This window comes from Cheilinus undulatus, linkage group 20, assembly GCF_018320785.1.
Source record: "Cheilinus undulatus linkage group 20, ASM1832078v1, whole genome shotgun sequence".
Taxonomy (NCBI): domain Eukaryota; kingdom Metazoa; phylum Chordata; class Actinopteri; order Labriformes; family Labridae; genus Cheilinus; species Cheilinus undulatus.
In genome coordinates this window covers 25,521,408-25,547,578 of record NC_054884.1, presented here as the reverse complement: position 1 = coordinate 25,547,578, position 26,171 = coordinate 25,521,408, and the positions used below count along the sequence as shown (strand labels likewise).

The 26,171-nt window shown below is 40.6% G+C and overlaps 1 protein-coding gene across 2 annotated transcripts; it reads right to left on the bottom strand.

The window, feature by feature from the left end:
• Positions 1–178: 178 nt before the first annotated feature.
• Positions 179–25,834, bottom strand: fam53b (family with sequence similarity 53 member B). Of its 2 annotated transcripts, XM_041815864.1 has the most exons (6): positions 25,667–25,834; positions 24,837–24,893; positions 14,865–15,098; positions 13,972–14,032; positions 8,614–9,356; positions 179–1,251 (listed from the first exon to the last, which is right to left on the bottom strand). In XM_041815864.1, exons 3-6 carry the CDS (start codon positions 14,952–14,954, stop codon positions 916–918), a joined length of 1,230 nt encoding a protein of 409 aa, XP_041671798.1. In that variant the 5' UTR covers positions 14,955–15,098; positions 24,837–24,893; positions 25,667–25,834; the 3' UTR covers positions 179–915. The 2 variants fall into 2 exon arrangements, with proteins under 2 accessions (XP_041671798.1, XP_041671797.1); XM_041815863.1 differs by lacking the exon at positions 24,837–24,893.
• Positions 25,835–26,171: the final 337 nt, after the last annotated feature.

Genomic DNA, 26,171 nt, shown 5'->3' with positions numbered 1-26,171 from the left:
ATGTGTGAGAAATGTAAAACTTTTGTGGGATTATTACATTAAAAGCTGCTGATTTGTGTTATGTTTGTGGGCAGTTATCACATTTGCAATTGTAACAAGTCTTAGTGAGAACATCTTAAGAGTCCAGAGAAGGTATTCAATGAGGAAAGGCGATGAAAAAATGTGACTACAACAAATGCATTTAAAACAGTGTTTTATTTGTATAGAAATATGCTCATGTTTTACATAAATTTGTAGTTACAAATCGTAAAAAGAAAGAACATTAATGCTGTTAGCATCACAAAGCTTCTCTCAAACAAGCGGGGAGCACAGATCTCAGAGAGAAGCCCGATGTTACTGTGTGAAATGTTAAGCTCTTTGATACATTTTACAGGCTGTGTATGCGTGCTGCTTGTTGCTCAGTTAACAGTGAAAGGAGCGTTGCTAACAGTAGCTCTCAAAGAAGTCACCACTTTTCCCCATTGTGTACCAACGTATGAAGGTCTGGGTGATGGAGTCGTGTTCTAGTGCAGAGAATTTTTACAAACCTGCTGTGAATTCTCTTCAAATGTAGCACACAAGGAAGATAATCTGGCTTACACAGAAATGTTAAAGACCCCAGTGTTAGAGCCAACTTTTATATTTTTTACTTAAGAGTTCTTTTTATCTTCACCTGAATCCATCTTTCTTGTTCTCCTGAGACACAGTTGAGATTCCCCACAGTAGGGAAGAAACCTCTGCTAACTCAAAGTCCCCAAAATGGACTTTCAGCTCAATAAGGGTCTGCTCAGTCCCTCCTTGAGTAATAAAAAAACAAGTGCTGGATCGCTCATGGCGTCAGCTCTCCACTTGTTTGTCCTTAAGACTATCAGTACTGTTGACTGTACCACTGTAAGTCTGCTACATTAGCTTCCACAAAGAGGAAGACAGTCAAGCTCAGTTCCTCTCAATCTGCTCAATGTCCAGCTCTCCTCCAAGCTGATACACGTCCTTCCTCATGCTACAAAGACCCGCCCACAGAGGCTCACTGTCCTTCCCATTAGTCGTCTCGTAGTCTGTGGAGGTCCAGTCGGCCTCTTCGATTGTAGGATCAGACGACACGTTTCTAATGATCTGGCCCTCTTTGGTCCGAGGTTGAACATCTTCTAAGCCGCTTGAGTAGTCCGTGTTGCAGTGGGCGGGGCTCCTGAGAGTGAAAAGGGTCTGGTTTGACTCGCAGATGTCCTCGCCGGTAATTCCTGGGCAGCTAAGGCTGTGGAAGTTCTGAAGTTTCTGCAAACAGGACAGAAATATACATTTTCTTAGAAATATGTCTTTCTCAAGAAAACAAGGACATAAGAAGGACTGAGGTGCTTTCACTTTATGTTGATTTTAACACCCTATGGAGAAATTTTTAATTCATCTTTTGCTGACATCAATAACAAGTTAATCCTGTTTTTAATAAAAAAACTCTTATCCTGTTTCTTTAACCAAGCTACAATCTCAGAAAAAATCTAGTGTACAGCATCTAGAGCTACCTCTTTATTCTGATTATGACTTAATCAGTTTCATTCTGATGTCACTGATGTCTGCTCTGCTCTGAGTTTTTTGCTGCTTCTCACCCTGTCTTAGGCTATTCCTGTAGGCACAGGAAAGGCAGGAATGTGTGCAGTTCCCGCTTGCACATACAGCTGATATAGACCATTTATACCAAATACATTGGTTGCAAGAATGGGAAGAAATGTTTTTATCTGCCGATCCAATACTTAACTTTTACAGTGAAATGTCTGCTGATATTGATATCATACCGATAATATTGTGCACCCCTACACCCCCTACATAGGCCCTCCACAGTAGTTTATGTACATAGCAAGACATGCACTTCCTCACAATCGTAACTATGGCTCAAACAACCTAGACTGCAAGAGCATCTATTGGTCTGCTGGGTGACATTATATTTCTTTCTTAACTGATTTAGACTCCATACATTTAATCTCCAATGTCTCCTCTCTTTTCTTCCTTGCAGTAAGGACAATACTATCCACTACAACTCAATATATTGTATGACAGCTCCAACTCCAATGAAATACACTTGCCACTGTTTCCTGTAAACAAAGTAACATAAACTGACAATTACCAAACTAGTGGAGTACTGCACACTGACACACCTATGCACAACTATGCAGTGCTCACGACAGCCTAGGGCCCATTCACTGGGCTTTTCTGGAGCTCAGCCATCTCTGTGGGCAGGCATGCTGCACCAACCTGCTTATGAACATTTAAAATAAACTGTAGAGGTAGTCAATCTTTATGCTGTTAATCTTGTTTGCTATTTTACCTCATCAATATTCATTTCAGTCAATTTAATAACCAACTAAAAAGTCCTCAAAGGAGAGTTAAAGATAGCAGATTTGGTAAAAGAATCAAAACACATTTCCTTTATTTTGGACTACGCTCCATGTCCAAGCTAGAGTGCCGGAAGGCATGCAACCATTTTTAAAAACAGTCCTTCTACTGCACTCATACCACATGTGGGTGAGGTCAGAGCTGGACATCGGGCAGAAAAACCCTGAAGTTAAAAAAGAATAGCTCTGTGTATATAAATTTAGCCAGCCTTACATACTGGAGCAACTGGTAGTTGGAAGTAGTTGGTAGTGAACCAAAGCCATCTGAACCAAGGCAGAGAGTGGCCAAATACCCTTCAGGGCAGACATCACTCATGTAAGCCTTTTGACTCTACTGGCCTTTACTGGAACCACACAATGAACACATACATCTGGGAAAACTTCCTCAGGCACATCCACATGTGCCAACACTGCTGCAGGCAGCCGTCCTGTGACAGCTGCGCGCGTTGGAATGGGGGAGCTTTATGACAGGCTTATCCAGCTAATGTGGAGGAGGCAGGACAGCTGCCTCATGCCCGAGTGCTGCGGTGTGGGAGCAGAGAGGCACAGGAGAATAAGGCCTCTGTGAAACCTTCTGTCACTTGTGTGCTTATGTAATACCTAACAGGCCTGAGACTGTTTGAGAGGCAGCTCACAGCCAAGTGTTTAAACTACAACTGTGACTGATCAATAGGTTAAAGATTAATCCACACTCATTATGTTTTAGTGAGTTTTTCAGTTGTCAAATGTCAAAAATGGACAAATAATGCATTCAAGCTCAAGGAGCATAAACATCTTTGTATTCCAAATTATTAAGTAGCAAGAACTAGAAGCCCAAAAGTCATTGCCATGAAGTTTATTGCCTTAAAAACTGGGCTATTTGTTGAACGAGTAGACACAGTCTGTTCTGGGGGTTGAGCAGAGCTGAAAGGGGTTAAAAATATCATCCTGAGTTTGCACTCCTGCTAGGTACCATTATGCTAGTTGAGCTCTAAGCCTGCAGTCATAGTTGTTAAGTACAGACCCCCATCCTGCAAGTTGTAGCATCAACTTTCACTGGCCACTTCTTGTCTTTAACTGAGGCATCTTCTTCTTCAAGAGATTTATTTATTCAGCAATTTGCCAGCCTGAATTGCATCAGCATGCTTTAACCAGAGCAGTAGCCCTTTGCAAACGCAGTGAATGGAAGAAAATTTCCTACAGCATCAGGTTGCTTGCAGCAAGAGGTGTTGGCTGCTGAACTTGCGCCTATGCCTCAGCATTCAAACTGGTATGATATATACCAGAATACACAGCCATCTCTCTAAATGAAAAAAGGTATTAAAAGTGTGACTTCTCTCCTAAATTTTATGGTATTTCACAAAGTGCTGATGATGTTGGGGCGTCAGTAGAGGTTATGGCCACATGCTCCATGTCCCCAGGCTGATGTCTTTGAGGCAGGAGCCCTGGGTTCAAATCTGACCTGCTTCTTCTTTCCCACACGATACTCCCTACTCCCTCTCCCTCCCCAGTTTCCAATTCTATCTACTACCTATCAAAGCCAATGGATTTTCCAGACTTCAAGTTGGTCATCAGGCTGATCCATCTTGCAAGGCTTCAAGCAGAAACTTGTTTTCTGTCAGAGAATGAATGGACCAATCAGTGTTATTTGGGGAGAACGAGGCAATAGCTACAGGCGTGGTTTTATTTAACTGCAAGCTGGTAAACAATGGCAGCCGGTGAAGATATTAGAATAGATGTAGCTTTACAACTAGACTAGACTGTATTAAAAGAAGAGTAAAGAACTGCACTGAAAGTTTTTCTTGGAGGAGAAGATGTTTTTCCAACAAGCTTTATCAAAAGTTTTAATTAATCATCTGGCTCCACTGATAGTGAATATTGTATCGACTGCTTGTCAAGCTTGCGTTTAGCGTACTTCCCCAAGGTGGTGCACACCTACTACGTCATACAGTTTCTAGCTCTGTTTGGCCCATAATAAATCTAACATATAGAGCGTTTGTCCAATGACCCTCTGACATTTTTTGTAAAGGTTCTGCCCTCCAAACACCTTCTATAGGGTGCCATATGGGATTTGCAACGTATCCCACGCTGTGGATATGTAAAATGGTCTATGTGGCATGTCAAGTTACTGTCCGATCTCAATAAAGCTGTAAAAAGCCTAAAAATAAATCTTTAAAAAAATAGGATCTTATATTTCAGATGAGTTATTTACCTGGGAAACATGAATATCTGGTTCAATGTAGTGCTGCGTCATCCAGTAGCTGCTAAGACATTTAGGTAAGAATCAACTGGACAGAAATGCAATCCAACGGCTTCCATTACTAAAAATACTTAATCATCTCCATTATTTCAATTTAAAAAAATCAGATCTTTGGATACAGACACCAAAGTCTTCAGAGAAGCGAGCGTCACATATACAGTAATGATCCATGTCTGTGACCTGACAGCGGTGAGAAAGGTCTCCGCTCCAAGCAGCGGCCGTAGATCAAATGAGGCCCTGCTGTTTTTCTTGGCGCTGCTCGAGCGGGTACATTTGTCAGCACTGGGCCGGTGTCACATTGCTGCCTCCTGCATTAGCACTTCAGTCTCAACTTCTGGCCAAGAGCATGGGAGCAAGCTGATAAGGCCAAGAGCAGTCTGGACTATAGTATGAATTAAGTTCCATTGACATTAACTTCACCAAATATAGCTCACATAGAGGAAGAGAAAACCTTCCAACAACATAACAGTGAGGGTCATGAATAAGTGCTGCCTGTATCCATGTTTGTCCGCCTCCATCAACCCCTCAGAACGACACCGAGAAGAGAGCAGAAAGTCTCCTCATCCATACTGACCTTGACTCTCCATCAATAAAAGCTGATCGATAGCTCATGAGGCCCGGTTGTGGCAGCGATCCACCCACTGAGCTGAATTTACAGAAATCAATATCTCTTTACCCAACACGCATCTCCCCAGTGCGACGATCCATAACCTCTGCCACAGCTGCTCTACTTCCTGACAGTCGTGGAGCCACAAAGGACCACGATTCTCCCTGAGTAAACTACACCGCTCACTTTAGAGACACACTCAGCACTGTGAACAATCTTTGAATAGAAAGGTGACTTTGAATACCGATAGGGTGATGCAGGTGACAGAGAGGAAAGCCACTGAGTAGACTGTTTTTTTTTTTTTGGTTTTGTTTTTTTTTAAGATTTATTTTTGGGCCTTTTCATGCCTTTATTAGATAGAAGGACAGTGGATAGACTTGGAAACAGGGCAGAGAGCAGGGAGAGACATGCGGTAAAGGGCCACAGGCTGGATTCGAACCCGGGCCACCCTTGACATGGGTAACGCCTTAACCCACTCGACCATCTGCATGCCCATTGAGTAGATTGTTAAGCAAGTTTTAGTTTATCAGCACAAGTAAACATCTCTCCACTCTGATTTCCTTATGATTCACAGCAACAAACTAAAGACTTTTAATTCAACTACTGTTTAAAACAACAGACAAACTTAAGAATAGTCATTTGGAAAGTAACTAAAAGTCAAATAAATACCTTCATACTACACTTGTCAAAATTTGTATTGCTCAGATGCTGTTCAATCAATACTAGGGATGCACGATATTGGATTTTTGCTGATATCCGATATGCCAATTTTTACAGATTCATTTTAGCAGATACCAATATCAATACCAATATTTAAGTATGTTGTACACTACTAAAAATTACATAATAGTATTGTACATCCCTAATCAATACCACATTTTTTAGAATGATACAATGTTATTTTGATGATCCACAGTATCAAAAAGAACTAAGACTTAAAAAGATGCATGATCTTCAGTTATATCTTTTTAAAGTAGCTGACTGAATCAAAAACAAGAACTTTCTAATATTGAGTGCCTTGTACTAAGTTACTGATGTGATATATATCAATGTTATTGACATCAGTATCAGCAGATATTAGCTTAGAAAGATAATTATCTTATCAGCAGAGATGAAAATCTTACAACCAATATATATGATGCAAGCATCAGCCTAGATCAGCTGTAAATATCAGCCTATATAAACTGTAAGTATTGGCCTTTGTCAGCTGTAAATGTCAGTCTAAATAAGATGTAAATATCTGCCTTTGCCAGCTGTAAATATCTGCTTTTATAAGCTGTAAATATCAAACTAAATAAGCTGTAAATATTTCCCTTTATTGGCTGTACATGTCTGTCTATATCGGCTTTAAATGTCTCCCTATATCAGCTGTAAATATCAGCCTTTATCAACAGTAAATATCAGCCCCAAATAGGAAAAAATGTATGGACTTTGGACCAACAGAACTGCATCAGCTGAAGTCTTTTTCTTTGTCTACCACATTTTTAAACTTTAAAATGTGTTTTAAGGACTTAAGTTTTAGGTCTAACTGCCATTTATAAATAGTAATGTCATTTTCAGCTGAAATGAATTTGTAAATATTGGCCTATTTTACTTCAAAACACTACTACTGTGCACCCCAAAATGAGCAGATGAAGCAGAAAATCCTGTCTTTTTTACAGCTTGCACTAGCAGAAGCAGTGAGTGAAAGAGAAATTTAAATTCCCCAAAAAGAAGGATGAATGCTTGAATGGTTCTTATCATGATTTCAAAGGATAACCTTTGAGCAGAGGAAAACATCTTTTCTACTGTGATTTTCACAAACAAAGCCAAAAACGTCACACTAGCCGGTTTACAAATACATACTCCATTTGATAATTAGTTGTTTGAAATATCAGGAAGAAATTTAAAATTGTATTCTTCTTGTTTCTGGGCCTGTAGGTGAGATCTCTTAATATCTCTTTTTATTCATCCAAAGAGAAGGAAATTGAATCTACAATCATAAAAACAGATGAAAGCAGCCACTGCTGACCATTTTGAACTTGAGCTACAAAAAGAACATGAAAGAGATAAGCAAAAAAATATCTTTCTAAATATTAAAAAAGGGAACACATCAAAGCAGTGTATTGAGGTTTTAAAAGGTTATGCATTTTTAAAGGTGATTCCTCGATATTTAAATGGGACAAAAGGTCCTTCTATTTGTTTTAATTTCCAGTTAGCACTAGAAAAGATGTGTCTCTGAGTAATTTAAAAGTTTATCTAAAAGAAAGGACTGAGTGCATTTTAAAGGCTTTTGAAAGTTTCAAGGCTGCGTTCTTCTCACACAAGAACACAAAACTTCATAGCAGTTGCTTTTAAACTAGAAGAACACCAAGGACAATACAGAGACAGCAGGACACATTCAGAGCTAACAATCGGCACCCTGACGTTCCTCTGTAAAAATTGTCAGCGGCCTCACCCGAGGCCTTCCTGACCTCGTCCCTGTTTAGAGCGTGTGTGGTGTCTGCTTGCCGTGACACAGCAGCGCCGTTGTTAAGACGCTTCTGAACTCTACGTGACTTCCTATGAGGGGGCCAGCTCTATGTTTATGATCCACTCTGTGTTCGTGTGAAATTTTACTACTCCTGTATGTTTGTGTGGTCGTCAGGCAAACGTCTGCCAGGATGTGCAGACTGTCTGTTGAAACATGGTTGACTTAAGGAAGAGGATCAGCTCAGGCCAGTGTGTATCATAAGATTATTTTTTTATGAAATCATCTCATCTGATCTGCTGGCTGCCTCCTAAAATTCCTGCTTTGATCAAATCATCATTTTCCACATAAAAAGGGCAATTTTGGGCTTTGTGTCTTTAATTTCAAGTGTAAAAAAAGAAAAAAAAAAAACAAGAAGAAAACAGGCACCCTCATAGAGGTATTTGACCCTGAACAGACCCACATGAATGGATGGATGGCTGCCGTTTAATGACAGTGCCTGCAGAAACACTTTGAGGTGTGCTGAGGGAGAACAGACACAATGGCGTGACCTTCTTTGGAAGTGTTTGTTTATCCAACATGGAAGGGGCAAATTGCCACAGCAGCAGAATATAACCAGCTAATGTTCGTGAGACTGATGGAGCGAGCAGAGTTTCCAGCTGGCATGACTGTTTCCTAAGGGGTCTGGTCTCATGCTGCAGACTGTGATCTTTTGGATCACATAAGAGGTCTGTGGTGGGTTCAAGTCATTAATAAATGCCACATAATTGCAACTGATTACTTTTTTATGTCATGCTCAAGTGCAGGATTTAAGTTATTTTTGTACACTGTTTATATAAAGTGGGTTAAAGAGAATAAATACTCCTTTGACTCAAAAACTAACACAGCGGGCTTTAAAGTGTTTAAACCTACCATTTTATTAAATATAAGATTTTGTAATCTGTTAAATACCAACCTGAGTCATCTTGGCCAGGTCCAAAGAAGGCCTCTGTTTGTGTGTATCAGCTGGTCGCCTACGCTTGACCCCAATCTTCTTGTCATTGAGGACACACGGCTGCGAGCGGCTTCTTGCAAGCCCCCCTTGTCCGCTGCGGCGCTCCAGCTCCGGAGTGGAATCCGGTGAGCTGGGTGGCGAGGGTCCACGAGGCTCAGGGAGGCAGATCTGTTCATGAGAGAGGTAGACAGGGTGCGCTGGGGCCTCTGAGGGTGTCATGGTGGAGAAGGCAGAGGGGCAGGGGGGTCGCTGGGTGAAGCAGGGCAGCTCTAAGGTGTTTGAGCGGGCGGGTAGGCTGAAGCTGGAGCTGCGCTGCATACCTGGAAAGCCAAGTGCAGAATTGGTAACAGCGCCACGTTGGACACTTCCTCCACTGTGGCACCTTCTCTTCTCCACCGCCGTCCACACACGAGAGCCCTGAGGGCGCCAGGTGGAACGGCACCCACCCAGCTCGTCTGAGCAGGACAGGGAACGGCACTGGCGCTTGCTGGGGGGGGCAGTGGAGTGCGAGGATGCAGCTTCTGTCAGGTTGAGATCCTGCAACAAGCTGGTAATTGTGCTTGAGGTGGAGCCAACATCCCAGTCCCAGTGGGTGGAAGTTTTGTGCACCTCCGGCAGGACGTCCCACAGGCTCTCCAGGCTGGTCCCAACTGGCCTCTGCTGTATGGAGCAGCTGCGACCTACCTCGTGCCAGCGGCTTGTCTCTGCAAGAAAAAAAAAACAGAATAATTTTATTAAAAATCCTAAAAGAAATAAATGACAGAACAGATTTTCCTCTAAACAGCAATTATTAAGTGGCAGACTTGTACACCAAGACTCCTAATGTCTAAAACTGATGTACAGTAGTTCTGATTTGATCTTTTTTTTTAAGCTTAATGACAGACTAAAGGACACAGCATGTTCAATTCATAAAGAACATGTACCTTTGGGAAGACATGAGCTTGTTAAAGACATTTTTGGACTTTTATAACTTTACTGTAACTATGACAGTAAATGCTGTCTAAACTGCATACAAACTTTTTCTAAATTTGGATTGACTAAGAACGTTTTTGATTGTTTTTATACATATATCTTGCTTTGGTATCAAAAGAGGCATAAATATCATGAATCAAAGATTCAAATCCCTCTAATGTCACAACCTCAGTCAGTCCAAGTTATCATTTGTCTGCTGCATCTTTAAAAGTCATTTCAAACATTTCTTCAAGCTATTTGTACACCCAGTTAGACTACAGAGCCTGCCATGCAGGCAAATGTTATTGCATTAGGCTCCCAATGTGACTTTAAAATTTCCAAGAAATCTGATATGACGTTATAAAATTTCCCTTCTCTTCACAGTAAGCAGGCTTTATTTATATTTTATAGTGCCAAAAGGAACTTAGGAAGTTAATCTTATTTAGTGCCCAAAACCTTAGTTTTAGAGCGCTTCTAACAGCTGTTCACTGTGTCTAGGATACGACAGTTAACGAATGCCTCTTCATTAGGGACAGTTAGTTCTGTTAAATTGGTTTCAAGTCATAGATGATACATCCAAGTATATTTACAACCAGCTAAGTATATGTACAAGCCTTTTTTTTTCCTTTTTCATATTTTAATTGCCATCCATGCATAAGAGAGGTGTCCACCTACACATAAATGCACTGTTCAAGAAGTGATGCTGAGTTGTACTGAAACTCAATAGCAATGGCTGCAACCGTTGTAGTGATTGGCTCGGATGTAGCCATAGTATAGTGACAGTTTCATCAGAACTGGACCACATTTCTTCATTAAATAAAGAGCAGTGAACAGTACAGAGAGCTTGTCATGGCGGAAAAGATCTTCTCGCTCTTACCTGAGCTGCTCCGGTATGAGTTTGCAAGAGTAATGGGAAGGGTCTAGTTGGCCTGTAAGCCGGGGTGTACTATGGCTGCCACAGATGTAGCAATTAGCTTGGATGTAGCTATAGTATAATATGAGTTTTATGAGAACTGGGCCATATTTCTTGATTGAAACAAAAGCAAAGAGCCACACGGAACGCTTGTCTTGGCAGAGAAGATGCTTTTGCACTTCTCCTGACTGGCCCCGGCATGAGTTTTTAACTTCGGTTGCATCAGCCTGTTTAGTTCAGGATACAACCAGAACTGAGTACCTCATATTGTCTGGTCACTCTGATTTTCCCCTAATGCATATGAAAGACAGAATGTTCGTGCAATCATCTTCTGAGGAGTTTCGAAAAGTCCTGCCCTCACCAAATGCTTTGTATGGAAGGGTTCCCAGATTAATGTTAAATTCCATGCAATGGATATTAAATAGTCAATCTGGCATGTCAGGTTAGCCATGGACTGGCTTCAAAAACCCCCTCAGTAACTATATGGGTGACATCAATCAATCTTTGTTCTACAGTCTATGGACAAGCCTCTTCACTGGTCACTGGTGTTTACCAGCTTGCAGTAAAACGAAACCCTGCCTGTAGCTTTCACTTCGTTCTCCTAAAATGATTGGTCAAGGCAAAAACCTTTCAGCTAGGGGATTTGCAAGATGGATCTGCTAGATGACAGATATGGAATCTGGCCAGTCCATTGGCTTTGTTCTGCCAGCACAAAAAAAATGCACTAATGGAAACACTCCCTTATGCTGCAGTTTACATGCGCTACTTTTAACTTTTGGAGCATGGATTTTAAAACACCCTAAGGAATTCAGATTGTGTTTGCAAACTTCTTTGGAAAAACAAAAAATAATATGAAAATAACTTCAGGCAAAATATCTGAGAAGCTCCTGAGAGAGGAAGTGTTTTTTAATCCCATGGTTCTTAGGTCAGGAAAGGTCAGGTTCAGTAACCTCAGCATAGATAACAACTCTACTGCTCCAGTCTGGGTTAGTGCGTTGATGCCAGTGTGTGTACTTTGTATTGACACTACTCACTGCTTTGCGTAATTGGCACTAAAAATAAACCCCGTCCTCCAGGCTCTGCTTTAGTGTTACAGTCTGTGAGCACAGCTTACTGGGAAAGAAAACAGAATTAAATGTTTAACTGACTCCATATCAAACTCCATGTCAGCTGGAACTGAGCATGATAACATGTCAATAAACCCTCATAAACACCCATCATGTTGTTTTAATGCTGGAATCTACTGCCTGGTGTCACGTAGTGACTACGCCACAGTGCCAGGAAATCACCTGGTATTGTCACAACAGAAACTCCCTTGAATCGTTGAGTAGGTCAGCCAACTGAACTGGTCAGTCAACTCTGATTCAGATACAAAACGTCAAAGCCTCGGCCCACTCATGGTATGCAAAAAAGTCTTTTCTTCTCTTCTGGAGATAAAAATCCCCAAAATACCATCTACAGTACATGAGCAGGGTGAAGAACAAAGGGCAGTGTTAACAACACCTACTGCCACAGATGTGTTCTGCCAGCCTTACTCAATGCCAAGTCACCCGAGGACAGAACACCATTAAATCTTACAACACAAAGACTGAAAACACTCTTAGTCATACTGCTGGGTAAACTAAGGTTATTTTCCTTTACAGGACGATCCAAATTTCAACTTAAGGACAACATATCTGCAGCTTGAAAGCACACAGGAGTGCCTCAAGATCCCTGCCAATGATAAACGTCTAACACACAGTCATTAACGCACATTCATCTTGACAGAAACACCTGTCAGACATGTTCCACGTAACGTTGTGTGACTGTGGACCAGATGCTGCAGAGGTTGGCTTGCTGCCGATGATTTCACAGAAATGACACAAAAAGACTACTGAACAACTGCCATTTCTAAACACGTGAGACTTCTAGTCATCAATAAATTCGAAAACATTTTTATTTGTTAATTCTTATTTAGTATCTTTTATGTAAGGAACACTGGTAACAGAAGTTCAAAAAAGATCAAATTCTGTTTAGGAGTTAGATAAAAAATAAATCAAGAGATGAGGCACTGAAATGCTGCTATGCTACATGATTTACAACAGAATTTAAGTCCTATCAAATTTCAAGGGGTCTTGGATCATTGTGGACTATTTTTATCATGGTAATGAAAGCACAGGACAATGCATTAATATCATTAAGCAACCAATACGATACAATATGTTAAGGGATGCACAAATACCTTTATCGGCTATCAGTGCTGATACAAAGCCTAAGCAGTTATACTCGTACTCATAAAGCATAGCAGATACTGTACTTGGTGCGTATAAATTTGAAGTAATTGGACTCTTACTTGGTCTGAAAAAATGTCACATCAGTCCATCTCCAGATAAGACAACACAATAATATAGACTTTATAATATATGGATGCAATCATATTCATGACTGTTATTCCTAAAATTAGACTTTTGAAGCAGATTGATGGCAGTCGCCATATTGAAGAGGCTTTATTTTAAACCAACTTTCAGCAGACCTAGTTGCAGGCAAAAGTTGAGGTGGGCCTTATGCCTCCTGACAAACAGCTACAATACACCCAGTCAGATCAGTCATGCCCCGCATCATAATAACCCCTTAAGTTTCATAAAACCAACACTAGCGAGTTAAAAAAAAATCCCCCTGTATACAATGTTTGACAATGATGAAATTAACTATTCAGACCGGTTCAGATTTTTTGTATCTCATGTAAAAAATAGGCTTTTTCTAATGGGTGCTTATGGGATTCCTGGGCTTTTGCTGCAAGCCTCAAGTGGACACACAAGGAACCGCAGCTATTTGGACTTCATGATACAAAGTCTTACTGGCCTGAAAAACATCTACAAAAAAATCCCTCATTCCCTCTGTAATAACCACCCTGAACAATAGAGGATAGACTCTCTACAGTTCTTGTTTTACCTTTTTGTTTTTCATTTGCCCCTTTTTATGCCTGTAATTTGTGGGGTTTTTTATAAATATTTTTGGGGCTTTTTATGCCTTTATTGAAAGGGAAGGATAGTGGATAGAGTCAGAAACAGGGATGAGAGAGTGGGGAGAGATATGCGGGGAGGGAGCCACAGGCCAGACTTGAACCTGGGCTGCCTGCATACACTGTGCTTGACCTAACCACTAGGCAATCTATGCTTTTGGATGCAATTGTTGTTTGAGCCCTGGGAAAGAAGAATTACTGTCACCTCTAGGACAGACAAAGTTTGTCTATCTCTTGATGTGATACGATACGATGCAATAGGATACGATACTCCTAGATGGAATCCATGTTGGACTGGACTTTCTGCACCCTTTTGGCAACCTCCACAGAAGAATTACTCAATCAAAACACTAAAAGAAAACAACATTTCTAATTGTATTAGTTTTACAACTAAAATACTACTTTGGATTTTAGAATCTCTCTTATGTTGCCATTAAAAAGGACGGTCTCCTACCCATGAGTCCACAAGAGAAAAGTGCAGTCCCCTGGGTCATGGTCTGTGCCTGGAACTGGAACTGCAGAAATGTGAAAGATAACCAACAGTACGTCAGCAAACCACAAAGTTCCAGAAATAGCTTTGCATAAAATGCACTGGAGGTACTAGCAATAAAAAGAAAACTTGTTAGATAAACAAATAAAAGGAAGGAAAGGAAAATTCAAGTTTGTGCATATGCGAACAATCCAGATGTGTTTGCTGTTGTACATTTTTGGGCTGATCAAGGCTACATGTGACACATTAACAGATTTCCACTATAAATGCCTCTGATTGACTCTCAGCTTTACAAAATGATGACTTCATTTCACAAGGCCGAGAGGGCAAACACAGTCCACATTAGTTATAGGGGGATTCTCCCTTCGTGCTGGCAGAATGAGGCTTTCTATTGCATGCTTGCTGATTAGAAAATGAGTCAGAGTAGCTCGCCAATTGGAACTAAAACACTGTTGTCATTTTGAGTGAAATAAACAGAACATGGGGATTCAAAAAACAGATGACAAACGCCCTGCTGATAACAATTGGCAGCTATTATGATGCAATTATGTGTAACTGTAGAATAAACATCCCCTTTTTAACAGTCTGCAAAATCTAAATACTTCTTTTGACACCATTTCCTGACATTCACAGAGGACATTTATGTGAATTTTCCTACAAATGTGACTCAGGGGAAGTAAAATGTCAAGTTTGAGCTCCTATTAAAAGTGAATACAAATGGAAAAACACGAGAAAGACTTGCACTAGTTTCTGGATTCAGAGCAGCACCCATGACAGCTGCTGGCAAAGCTTCATATAAAACAAAATGACACATTTAACTCAGAAAATGCTTACACAAGCAGAAAATGCTCTCTCACCTGGCCCAAATCTCTTCTTTTGGAGGTTACATCGTCGGCACCCTTCTTTTCCAGTGTTTTCTTGAATATGATCACCATTTCAACACACATCCTTGTCCCAAGTGGTTCCAGTGAGGGCAGGAAAAGTTGGCGGCCATCTTGGCGGGCATGGTGTGAGCGGGCCGGGTTTCTCGTTAAGCTTAAGACAGCAGCCCTCGACTTCTGCTGGAATGTGCTTCACTCTTCTGCCCGATCCTGAGCGGACACATGGAGATGAGCATGGGATTAGAATTCAGTACATTTCTGACATTCTGCGAACCATATAAGCAGAGAACAATCCGGACGGATTGGGGAGAAGAGATCCCCCTGGGTTTAGCCCATGAAACATGCTGTTAATGGAGAGTAAACTCAGTGCTCTCCCTCAGGTTCATAGAGGGCGAAGGCTGGGTTCACAGCAGTTATGATGGGTTCTAATCCAAACAGTTATGGCCACACAACATCAAGTATACATTTACCTTAAATTAAAGATTTGTAATTACTTTGGTAGCATACTGACTGAATTACCACTTTCCCAGGCCTGTTCTTGTCCAGTGTTAGTCTGGTTGTGCAGTTCATTACCACTGAAAGTACTTAATGCTTCACAGCACAGATTTAATGTAGAAATCCTTTATGGTAAATCCCTTCAGTTTCTCAATTTGAGGGTAGTCCACCCAGCACAAACATGACAAAGGTAAAAAGACTGAGGGGGAAGTTTACAGAGGAAGAGATAAAGTTTACACAGCAACACACTTGAGATGAGGAAATCTTAATCTTAAAGTTGCAAGATAATTTATGACACATCATCCTCACAGCTTGTACAACCGACATAAATTCCTCTTTATGGACTACAAAAAGCAAAAGTAACAATCAGTATAAAGACTGACTACAGTATATCTTAAATAGTGTTGTTAAAATAATTGTGGGCAATTAATTGAGTTTAAATTTCAATCATGATTTTGGCTTATTGTGCTAGTTTTGTCCATAGCTTATGTTATGTGGTAATGTTTCAGTGTTTGCTCTTGAATTTTGCCCTATTTTTTAAATATTATTCAGCATTAGTTGTATATTTTTCTATTTAGAATTATTTGTGCCGCAGCACTCCTCGCCGTTGCTATGCAGTAACCGCTGTTTCAGACTGGCAGCCAGAGTTAGGGCTGCATCTCAGAGACGCTGCATGTCTCACGCATGGATAATTTTAAGATTTAATGTGTCTTCTAATTTCCTTGCACCACAATTTGTTATCGGTCAAACTAGATAGGAAAATGATAATAACAGAGCCATATTTACCTGTATGTAGCAAATATTTACTTCCACATCGGTAGAATATGTTTGAAATCTGTTTCTTGATGAACTAGATGAAGGCCACGAACTAAAATGTGTCTGTTTAGTAAAGTTTTTCACCAGACTTTTACTATTTATAAAGGTTTCTGTTTCTACACGGTTCAAAATGTTGCAGGTAAAGATAAACACAGTACGAAAACACTTCCGGATTTTGCTTTTCAAAGTAAAAGCCCACTTTAGCATTTCTTTGGAGAAACTCCCATTGTTTGTACATAATGCTTTTATTTTGAGAAGCTACCAGCAAGCTTCCGTTATACATTGAATCCAGTCACTTGTAGCGAGGTTTATTCAAGTAAAACTTAGGAGGAATGACAGCTTTGACAGCAGGGAGTCAAAGCCAACACGCAGCAAACTCATGCCTGGTATGAAAGCTGTTATGGCAGCAACAGCTGCAAGCAGGAAAACATACTGCCAGTCTGAAAAACCAGTTACTGCATAGCAACGGCAAGGAGCAAGATGGCCAAGTGATGTCACACTATACCAGTGCGGACCAAAACATGGCGGTCTCCTGGTGAGTTTATAAGCTAAAATGTACTCAAAATACAGAAATCTAGGACATCTAGTGAGTTTTTTTGTTCAACATACGTACAAGAGGTATAAATATCTCTCCAGCAAGATGTTCAGCTCAACTGAAAGAACAGCCCCCAATATAGAAAAACCACAGTCCTCAATGCACTCATCATGGGATGCTTTGTTTGGTGCATGTGTTGCCCCACTCGCTCTCCCCATAGTTCCTGTCTCTCTTTAGGTGTCCTGTCAAGTAGAAGTAAAAACACTCCCAAAATAATCTTTAAAAAGTTGCAGTTTGGATCTTGCATGGAACCAAATGAATGATTCAACTTACAGATAGAGACAGGACAAAACAAACATATTCAGGGGTTGCATCATTACAGAATTCTTGCATGCAAACATTTTATTTCACTCCATTTCCTGTGACAATGTAAATTTTGGTTGCTTTACATATAACTTGGGGAATCAACAAATTATCATATGAAAAACAGCTTTTTTATGCTGAGATAAACAAGACACAATCTCAAGAGAAAAACAACCAAAATGTACTAGCTATCACAGAAAAACTGAATGAAATCAAACAATTTGATGTATGTCCACTTAGGGATTCTATACTTGATACATTTTTTCTACAAAATTTCTCTTTTTCAAGCAAACACTCCCAATCTACTGAGAACATCTCAGTGACTCACTTTCAGGTCTCAACCTACCAGTTGAGAACTGCTGCACGGGAACATTGCTGCAGAGATGCAGATTCTGCCACAGCAGCAGTTTGAGTAATTTCTAAGTAATTTTTGCAAGCTATTGTCACAATTCTGTATAAAGCAATGAAAGAATTTAAAATGACACAATAGGTACTATTTTAGAAATTAAATTAAAAACTACAAAAGCTTTAAAAAAAACAGGGGAAGCTGTAAACAACTGCAAGGAAAGCTGTAGGCACTGTACAAACATGCATTGTAATTTGGAGATTTAGACAGTGTGCCGGACTCTCCTTGAATTGTTTTCATAATTGGAAACAACTTATTATCCAAAACTAGATGCATATAAAAGTTCTGTTCTTTAGTTGCTGCGGTACCTTAACATTTGTCAATGTAATTTAGTTTTTACTAATGCAGGGTAAAATTCTGCCATTCACACATGCAGCAATTTCAGGGTAAGCTACCCACAAAGTTTCCTGACTTGCCTGATCATACCTGTCCCTTACAGAAGGATGTTATCCTGTAGTTTGGGAAATTACTTGGTGACTAGCAGGTTAAAAGTCTGGGTGAAAAATTCAGCTGTTTGCATTTACACATGCAGCTCACCGGTGTAAAATCTGGGAATTTCAGTTCTGTTCATGTGAGAATAAAGGATTGTAACCCTGCTATACAGCTAGCACTGTGGCAAGGTGCTGATACCAGTTTTTAGACACACCTGTCAGACCAACAGGGATTCAGAATTTTTGTATTCCAAAGTCTGATCTTTAGTAGATTACCCAACTGAACTTTGAAGCTCATCTAAAGAATATTTAATGCCCATGTCAACTGTAATCTGAAGTTACTGTTATTTTCCATTGTGGTGCTCTTGCAAACCTGCTCATGAAAGAGAAATTTCATGAGACGTTGGTGGTTTGACAAACTCCTTTGATTCTAGTTTAAGCGTTGAAACATCACCACATTACTTTGATTTGCCAGACTCCACCTATGTCGCATATACTCGTCTGTAAGTTCACTTCCGGGCGGCCTTATCACCAAAACATGAACTCTATACCTTGTTTTGTTCTTGCCTATCCATGTGGAGGATTATCAGTCATCTGAGTGAGCGAGTTTCCTCAAAGTGTTCCACACTGGAGCTCACAGAGAGGAGCAAAGTCAAAGTTGTGTAATTGAATACCCAGGGGCTGGCTGGGAATAGCTGACCTTGCGGTTATCAAAACAACCCTCCTCATATTAGAGCTGCACCACGGTTACAGTGAAACAGCTGATTAGCTACAGATGTAAACCGAGGTGATCGTCACAGAGAGTTCTTACTAGCCAGGTTGGGAACTGAAGCACACACACAGGGGACGCAAGATGGTGTAAAGGATGCCTGCAAGGTCAAAGGGGTGTCCGTCTGTTTGACTGACAGAACAACTGCCGGCGCATGAAGGGGGGACAAAAAGATACAGTGTACACCACACAAAAGGGGGCTCTGTGCAGAAGATGAGACACCGTGAGAAACAAAAGAGGCGACATCAGAGGTCGAGGGTGGTTCTGTGGAGTGAGTGTATGTGAGGAGAGGGGGGGAACAGAATCACAAGACCCTGAGGGAGATGACATACAAGAGGAGGAGGTGTTTGCATTGAGCATATGATTTCCATTACCAACACTTATCATGTCGTGAAAACAACTTAAACACAAGGATGTTTTTAGCGGCGTTCCACAAGGAGGGGTTCAAGGACGTCTGATCAAAGCTTTGAAATGTGCTTACAGTGTGTGACTATTAACCACACCAGTCTCTGTTTTACAGCAGAGGTATCTTGGGACTTTCTGGGGTAGAGGAAGTAGTTGTTTATATGCTACCCTTAATGGCTCGGTGATGGATGCAGATGGCATTGACACAGAAAGAAAAACCTAGCCCTAAGAAATCAAATTGGCAAAGTCAAGCAAAGCCAAACAAAAAGGACAGTGAATGACGTTTTTCCTCCCTTAGAATAACGGAAAACTTTTCTTAAACTTTGGCCACTAAATGTCTAGAAGTTCTTGTCACAGAGACTCACACAATTCATCATCTTTCTCATGTTAAGGCATTACATTCTGTATCCCATAAATCTGTTCTGAGAGCTTTAACTGGGCGAGGTTTATAGCATAATTATAAACATTCCTCAGCTCTATGACATAAGTTGAACACACAATTATAAAAGCCAAGCCCTCCAGCCTTTGAAAAGCAGTCTTGACAGTTTGTGAATAGAAAACACGTTGAGAAGCAAAGCCTGCCTTTTTTGTTGTACAAAGCTGCAAACAAATTTAGCTTCACTATAAACACTTTATGAATGCACTGCTGTGTTCAAAGATGCAGATGAAGCCTTAACATGCCAAAAGATCTATCTAGAGTTTTTTGCAACCCCTCCTTCTTGCGTCAAAACCCCAATCACCTCCATAATGATGCCTGCCTTATCTGGAATCAGTGGGAGCCTCTATGCCTCTGCAGCCTGATAGCTCTTTATCAGGGCTGGGGCAGCAGCCACCGTGACAACTGAGAAGTCTAATCTCCGAGAAGGGGGAAGAACGTTGAGCAGCGTTTCCCTCAGTCGTGGCTTCTATCACATGTGAGCTGGCTGCTGACTGACTGCGACAAAGTCTGCAGTGACAGCAGCCTTCGTGAGACAACGGCTCTGCCTTGGACAGGCTGATGGGACGCCGCACATCCTTTGTGGTCACCGAAAGCCTTTCAAGCATCGCTGCTTTGGGGCGTCAGAAATAGCAAGCTATCGCATGGCCTTAAAAAGCGCTAGATAGGATGAGAGAGGAAACCACAGTGTAGATTGGGTCAAGAGTAAAGCTGAAGGCCGACTCAGCATCCAGAAGCATGTAAAGAACTTGCTCTTTTTTCTGCAAAAGATCAGATACAAGCGTACAAGAGTAAATTAAACGTTTAGATGTCTCCAGAAAGACTATAAACTATCAGCTTTGCCATTAAAAAGGGCATCTAGACTGTAGTCACCCTTTAAAGCTGTGTTTCCCAATTAGAGCAGCTTTTCTATACATTGCTCAGACTGTAATCCCACTGGTTGGGTGAACATTACATAAGGATTTGGCAGCTTTGTGTCTGACTGACAATTAGAGCTAATACTAATCCATTTTAGAGCACTTGGACAGCTGGTGGAAAAACAACACTGTCAGATACCATTCTTACAACTTGTCTACTGAGGAAAACAACAAGATTGAATGCATTTGGTTTGTTATCAAGGGTTATTACAGGGGGTAAGAAATATGGGAAAAATCATATCTCAGTTATTTTTGGTGATTAAGCTCCAATTCTTTCTCATGTGGATTTATAGGTTTACTTTCCTACTCAGTCCAACCAAACCCATTTCCTCAAAAGAAAAAAGAATAACAAACCATTTAGGCAAAAGTACCTCTCTGAACAGACAAACATGAATGTTGACAAGGATACGATTTCAAATACACTGCTTTGGCTCTCAAATGGAGGGTCAAGACCGAAAAGTGGGTCGCGAAGCAATTTTAAGTGAGTTAAAGATGTATGCCTGGAAAAATATGTAGCAAAAAGTCTACAATGTGCTTTTATTTTGAAGGGCATGTCTCCATTTCTTTGTCCTGTCAGATTTCTTGTTCTGCCTCAAGTCTAAACTGACCTATTTTTCATTGAAAACATTCAGTCATGATTGATCGAAAAATGTCAGAAATCTGGGTACTACTTTGAAACAAAGGAGGCGGTGTAGGGTCCTGATGCTAGATCACCAAAACAGCTCTCACTATAATTTAAGTGAGGAGCAGAGGGTGAAATGGCATGTGCTCTTGTTAGTTTGAATAATGTATAAACTAACTATAGAATTAAAGAACAGGGCACCTACATGCTTTTAAAAATCAAATTAAAGACTTTTAAGACCTTAGCTGAGAAAATGAATACCCCTTTTTACAAGGTAACGTGTCAAAAATGACAGGCATGACATTTTTTAGTACACTGAACCAGGAGTGAATTTTCTGATTTAATGAACTGTTTACCAAATGTCAAATGGTATAGAGCAAAAATAATTGGGGGGGGGAGGGGGGGGGGGTCATAAACACCCAAATTTGATGATTTCTGGCACATTTGATGCCTGTATTCTATCAATATCCAGCAAATTGATATCTAATGTAACACATTTTTGGTGCTGAGCTGATTCTTAACAGCTTAATTATTAGAAAGCAGAATAATACTTTTTGTCAGGTAAGACTTGAGTCAGATAAAATCAGAGAGCGGTCGGTGGTCCTCCTACAGAAAATTTGGAACACCCAAACTAAATTCCTCAAGTTATAGAGAATATTTATGGGATCATTTGTGTGGGAGGATGATTACAATTGTATAAGGTTAGCTAAAAACAAAGTTTGGATAAGGACATATCTTGCTCAGAGTGCCTGCTAAAATTTAAGATCTGTCACTGGTAAAAAAAAACAAACAAACAAACAAACAAAACTGACTTTTATGACCTTAAATTTCAAATGTACAATTTAAGACTATGTAAGCATTTTCAAGGATCGTCAGGAACCTTGAAAGAAGATGACAGAAAGTTTGATGTTTAGCGAAAATGTGAAACATCCTCAGTTGGATGAAACCACTCCGGTTCTCATGTGAATCATCTGAAATTCATGCACAAAGCAATATAGGCAGCAATTGTGAACTCAATCAATCAGTAGTTTCTCAACTGCACACACCACTGCCTCTTTATGAGAAATCATGACCCATGTTTTTTTAATTTTCAATTGCTATCCGTCTGAAATGTACTTATTATTGCAGGAAAAAAAGTATGGCTGTGTCCAATTTGTAGCCTTTGTGCAGCATTTTTTTCCAAGTCACTCAGTTGCAACCCACTGGAAAGAGCTCTGCGACCCACTTTTAGGTCCCAACCCACCACTTGAGAACCACCGATCTATGATAATTTAGCTATTATTGAGCCCCCATAGCTAAAAGTGTTTGTTTTGCCTCTACTGACAACAGTGTGGTTGATCTCTTCCCTGTTTGACTTTCAGAGCACTGTTTAGGATGCTGCCTGTTGAAGTTGTTAAAAGGGTTGGTTGTGTTGCCCTCTGATGTGTGGAGCTTATCTGTGCAAACAGCCCTTCTGCACCTTGTTGCTTTGGAAAAATCTAAACCAGTTCCATATTGCTGAGGTTGAGTTCTTTATACAAACTAAGTAGTAAGTTCAGTTTTCATTTTCAGCCACTTTGTTTTGAATCAAAAGAGGAGGGAAATAAGAAGGCAAGGCACTACCTACAGTTCCCTATGACTGGTTTATCTGTATGTCTGTTTGGAAGACACAACAAAGGCATGAAAACTTAAGATGTGTCTATGTATGACCATAGAACTGCACTGGACAGAACAGACACATGTATGTTCTCTCTGCATTGGCATATCTTCAACACATTCTAATTCTATCATACTATTTCACACTCCTAGACATCACACATGATTAAGCAATTGTGTTAGGGCCTCCATTAGTGTGTTGAAGCACAAAAGTACAAATGGATGCTTTGACGTTAATGATTTGCATTTTCAGTCATCCTCCTTTGACGTTCCACAATGCATAGCAGTCAGATTTGTGTCCTTCTCTCAACAATCCCAGGATTGTGGCCGTCTCAGTAATCCGAGCATCTGCTGAGCACCTGAGATGGCCCAACTTGGGGGATTTGCGCTGCTCTTCTTCACTGTACTGTTTGTTGAAGGAATGCTGGGCAAAAAGATGAGCTGTCCCCTTTGAGAAAATATGCATGTTTCAGAAAGCTCGTTTCCCCAAGCTATTGGCACAATTCTTTTGAGTGTCACGGTTTGCACAGATCCATATTTGGACTCTGCAGGTTCTCGTGTGATAATGGTGGGTGTGTTGAAAGAGCAAGTCATAATAAGCAGACAGACATGCAATGCTCATGAACGCCTGATAATTGAATGACAAATCAGCAAACCAGTTCTGCTTTTTTTCTGCAGCTCTTTGCATCTTTTTTTTCACAGTGAAAATTTAACATTTTAAACACCCCAAACATTCCTTTTTCTTTTGGGTGTCTTCATTAATTAGTTGCCACAAAGGGCAGGTGCCACCACATTTCGTCACGGTTGCCTGACAGAAAAGAAATTTATGAAAACTCATTGTAGGCCTCCGGCTAGCCCACAGCTGTCTGCATGTTCACAGAAATTAGGGAGATGTCAAACAGGAGGCACACTCTACATTTAAAGCAGCCAGTGAATAGTCAGAAATGAGCATGGCTGGGAGGCTTCAATAGTTGGTTATCAGGCTCAGTAGAGGGCCTGGGGTACAGCCAAGGTCCCACAAGCATGCAGCTGCCCACTTACCATAAACACAAAAGCTCAGCATGGCTATGCATGGCAGCCAAGGAGGCCTACGTTTTCAAGCAGGCCTGCTGTTTAATTATCTCATACATAATCACTTGCACTGTATACATTTGTCCAGAACCCCAGCTTTGTTGGGAGGTATGATCGAGGATTTCAACACACCTGTCTGAGTTTGAGAGAAGTGTTGTCCATTTGAACACTTTTACTAACAGAGTCTTTATATTACTAAAGACTCTCAGAGCAGAAGAACATTGCATTTTATAGAACAATTGCAGAAAAGTCACATCCACTAGATACAACCCTGTAGGCTTTCAACTGAAACTAAGAATGGAGGGGGAGGGCACTCTTGAGTTTTATATGCTGGAGTGTATCCATCCCCCACTCTTACCATATATGCACTCATGAAACAACACAAAAAAACCCAGGGAACCTCTTTTCCCCCCAAGATAACTGTATAAACAATGTCATAACACTGGCTTTACAATGCACAGGAACTGAGGGAGCCTTGCAATGTCAAAATATTTTCACTGATATGACCAAGGAAAGAGGAATCATCTGCAAACTCTGATAGGAAGCCTCTTTTGTGCTTAAGCTAAAGCTGTTCAACAGTTTTTCAGATGAGCTTGCCAGCACTCCAGGTGGATGCCTCTCAGTTTCAGAGGAGGAAAAAAAGGCCCTGAAAACTGAGCTTGCCCAAGTAACCAGCACAAACAGTCCCTTAAACCCCCTTTTCCAAAATCCCTCATGAAAGGGAAATGAGTTTGGCAAAGAAAGTGGTGTGACGGGAGCTCACAGAATGTTACACGCAGGCTACAGAGCAAACAGGATTTTGAACTCAACAGAAGGGCCACAAGGAGCTGATGTGAGAAATGAAATATACATGCAGAAAAGTAAAATCAGCCCTTGTAAACTTGTAATTTGTGCATGTTTGAGCTACTTGTGAACTGAAGCAGCCAGACTCATGGCCAGGGGACACTCTGTGGAGTTCAGGTTTAACAAGCTCCTGTGTTTATGATCCCACAGAGCACAAATTGCAGAATCTGCTGGATTGTATGTCAGCCAGCCGTGTCTTCATACCTGAGGGGAAGGTTAGCTCGATAGAGATAAGACAGCACTCCTCTGCAACGGCTCAAACTGTAACATACAATACAGAGGATGGCATGACATGGCCACCAAATAATGTGGTGTCAGGTATAAAGGCATGCACATAGTGCCTATTAAAATTGTATTACAAAGTACAAAAAGCTATGACCTATGTTACCATGCAGAGGTGAAACCCCACTTGAAGATCAGAGTGATTGTGCTTCAAAGCAAGCCAATTCACATAAAATGCTTTTGATCTAAGGAAGGTATTTTCATGGGAATTCTGCACACTTTGCCAACTTATCTGGCTGAGTTTAAACAAACAAGCAGAGCATACTTTCTAGGAAGAAGATGAATGCATTATGCTGACATTATAAGTGGTAATAACACTCAATGTGTTTGTAAACTTTGTTTTAACACATTTGCTTTCACATAAACTGACACTAGTTTAAATAGCCTTCCCATTGAATTCAATCCAGTTAAAGTTTTTACAAGTTAATTGTATGGCATAAGATACGTAATAAAAGAGAAATAAAGCAGCTTTGTGTAAGTAATACTCCAGAAAAGACAAAAGGAGCAAAGCTAAAGGTTGTAACCATGAGGAAAAGTAGCTAAGCTAACTAATTAGAGCTTTATGTCTTCAACAAAGGAGGCTGCTTTTAAAAAGTTACCTCTTATTTAATTTGTCGGCTCAAAAATACTAATTCGTGCGAGTCACACACTTAAAAACACAAGATACCATCACACTTCCCATTAAACAAGCTAGCTTACACTAAGTTAGCTAGTGCAAAAAGTTACTATTAGACCCAAAAACTACAACTCACAAGCATTACGGTGACTGTCTCGAATTTCCACCAACAACAGCAGGCAGTTGGTTAGTTTCGCTGGACCATGTTGTGTTTTTCTTTCAGCAGAAAAGCAGAACCAGGTAGGAAGTAAAGCGAGTAGGTCACCTCACGTCCTGCTCCAGGCAGCTCCTGCAAACTACAACATTACCCTAGTGCTCTACTGTCCAAGATTGCACGCTAATGAGCCTGTGACAACATACATGGACCGTACCACTTTTGACAGAGGGAGAGGGGTGTCCGCTATGTTGCTCATACCTCTTTATCAGTTTAACGTTTGAAATTTACGTCACAAGTCTGCTCTAACTGCTTACTCACACTAAGTGAATGACTGTGTTGGTAGAAAGAGAAGCAATTCACTTATTTGTGCAAGAATTTTATAAACATACCACCCCCGTTCGTGGAACTCCTGGTCTGATCCACCCTGCAGTAATGAAAAGTAATCACAGTTTTGAGCTGTGCATATAGACAAGGAACTTTCACA

Coding starts and splice junctions, on each gene's coding strand:
- fam53b (XM_041815864.1), bottom strand. CDS start 14,954: ATGTGTGTTGAAATGGTGATCATATTCAAGAAAACACTGGAAAAGAAG. Junction 9,357..13,971: donor TTTCTCTTGTGGACTCATGG/GTAGGAGACCGT, acceptor TTTTTCTTGCAG/AGACAAGCCGCTGGCACGAG. Junction 1,252..8,613: donor ACCTGGCCAAGATGACTCAG/GTTGGTATTTAA, acceptor TCCTGTTTGCAG/AAACTTCAGAACTTCCACAG.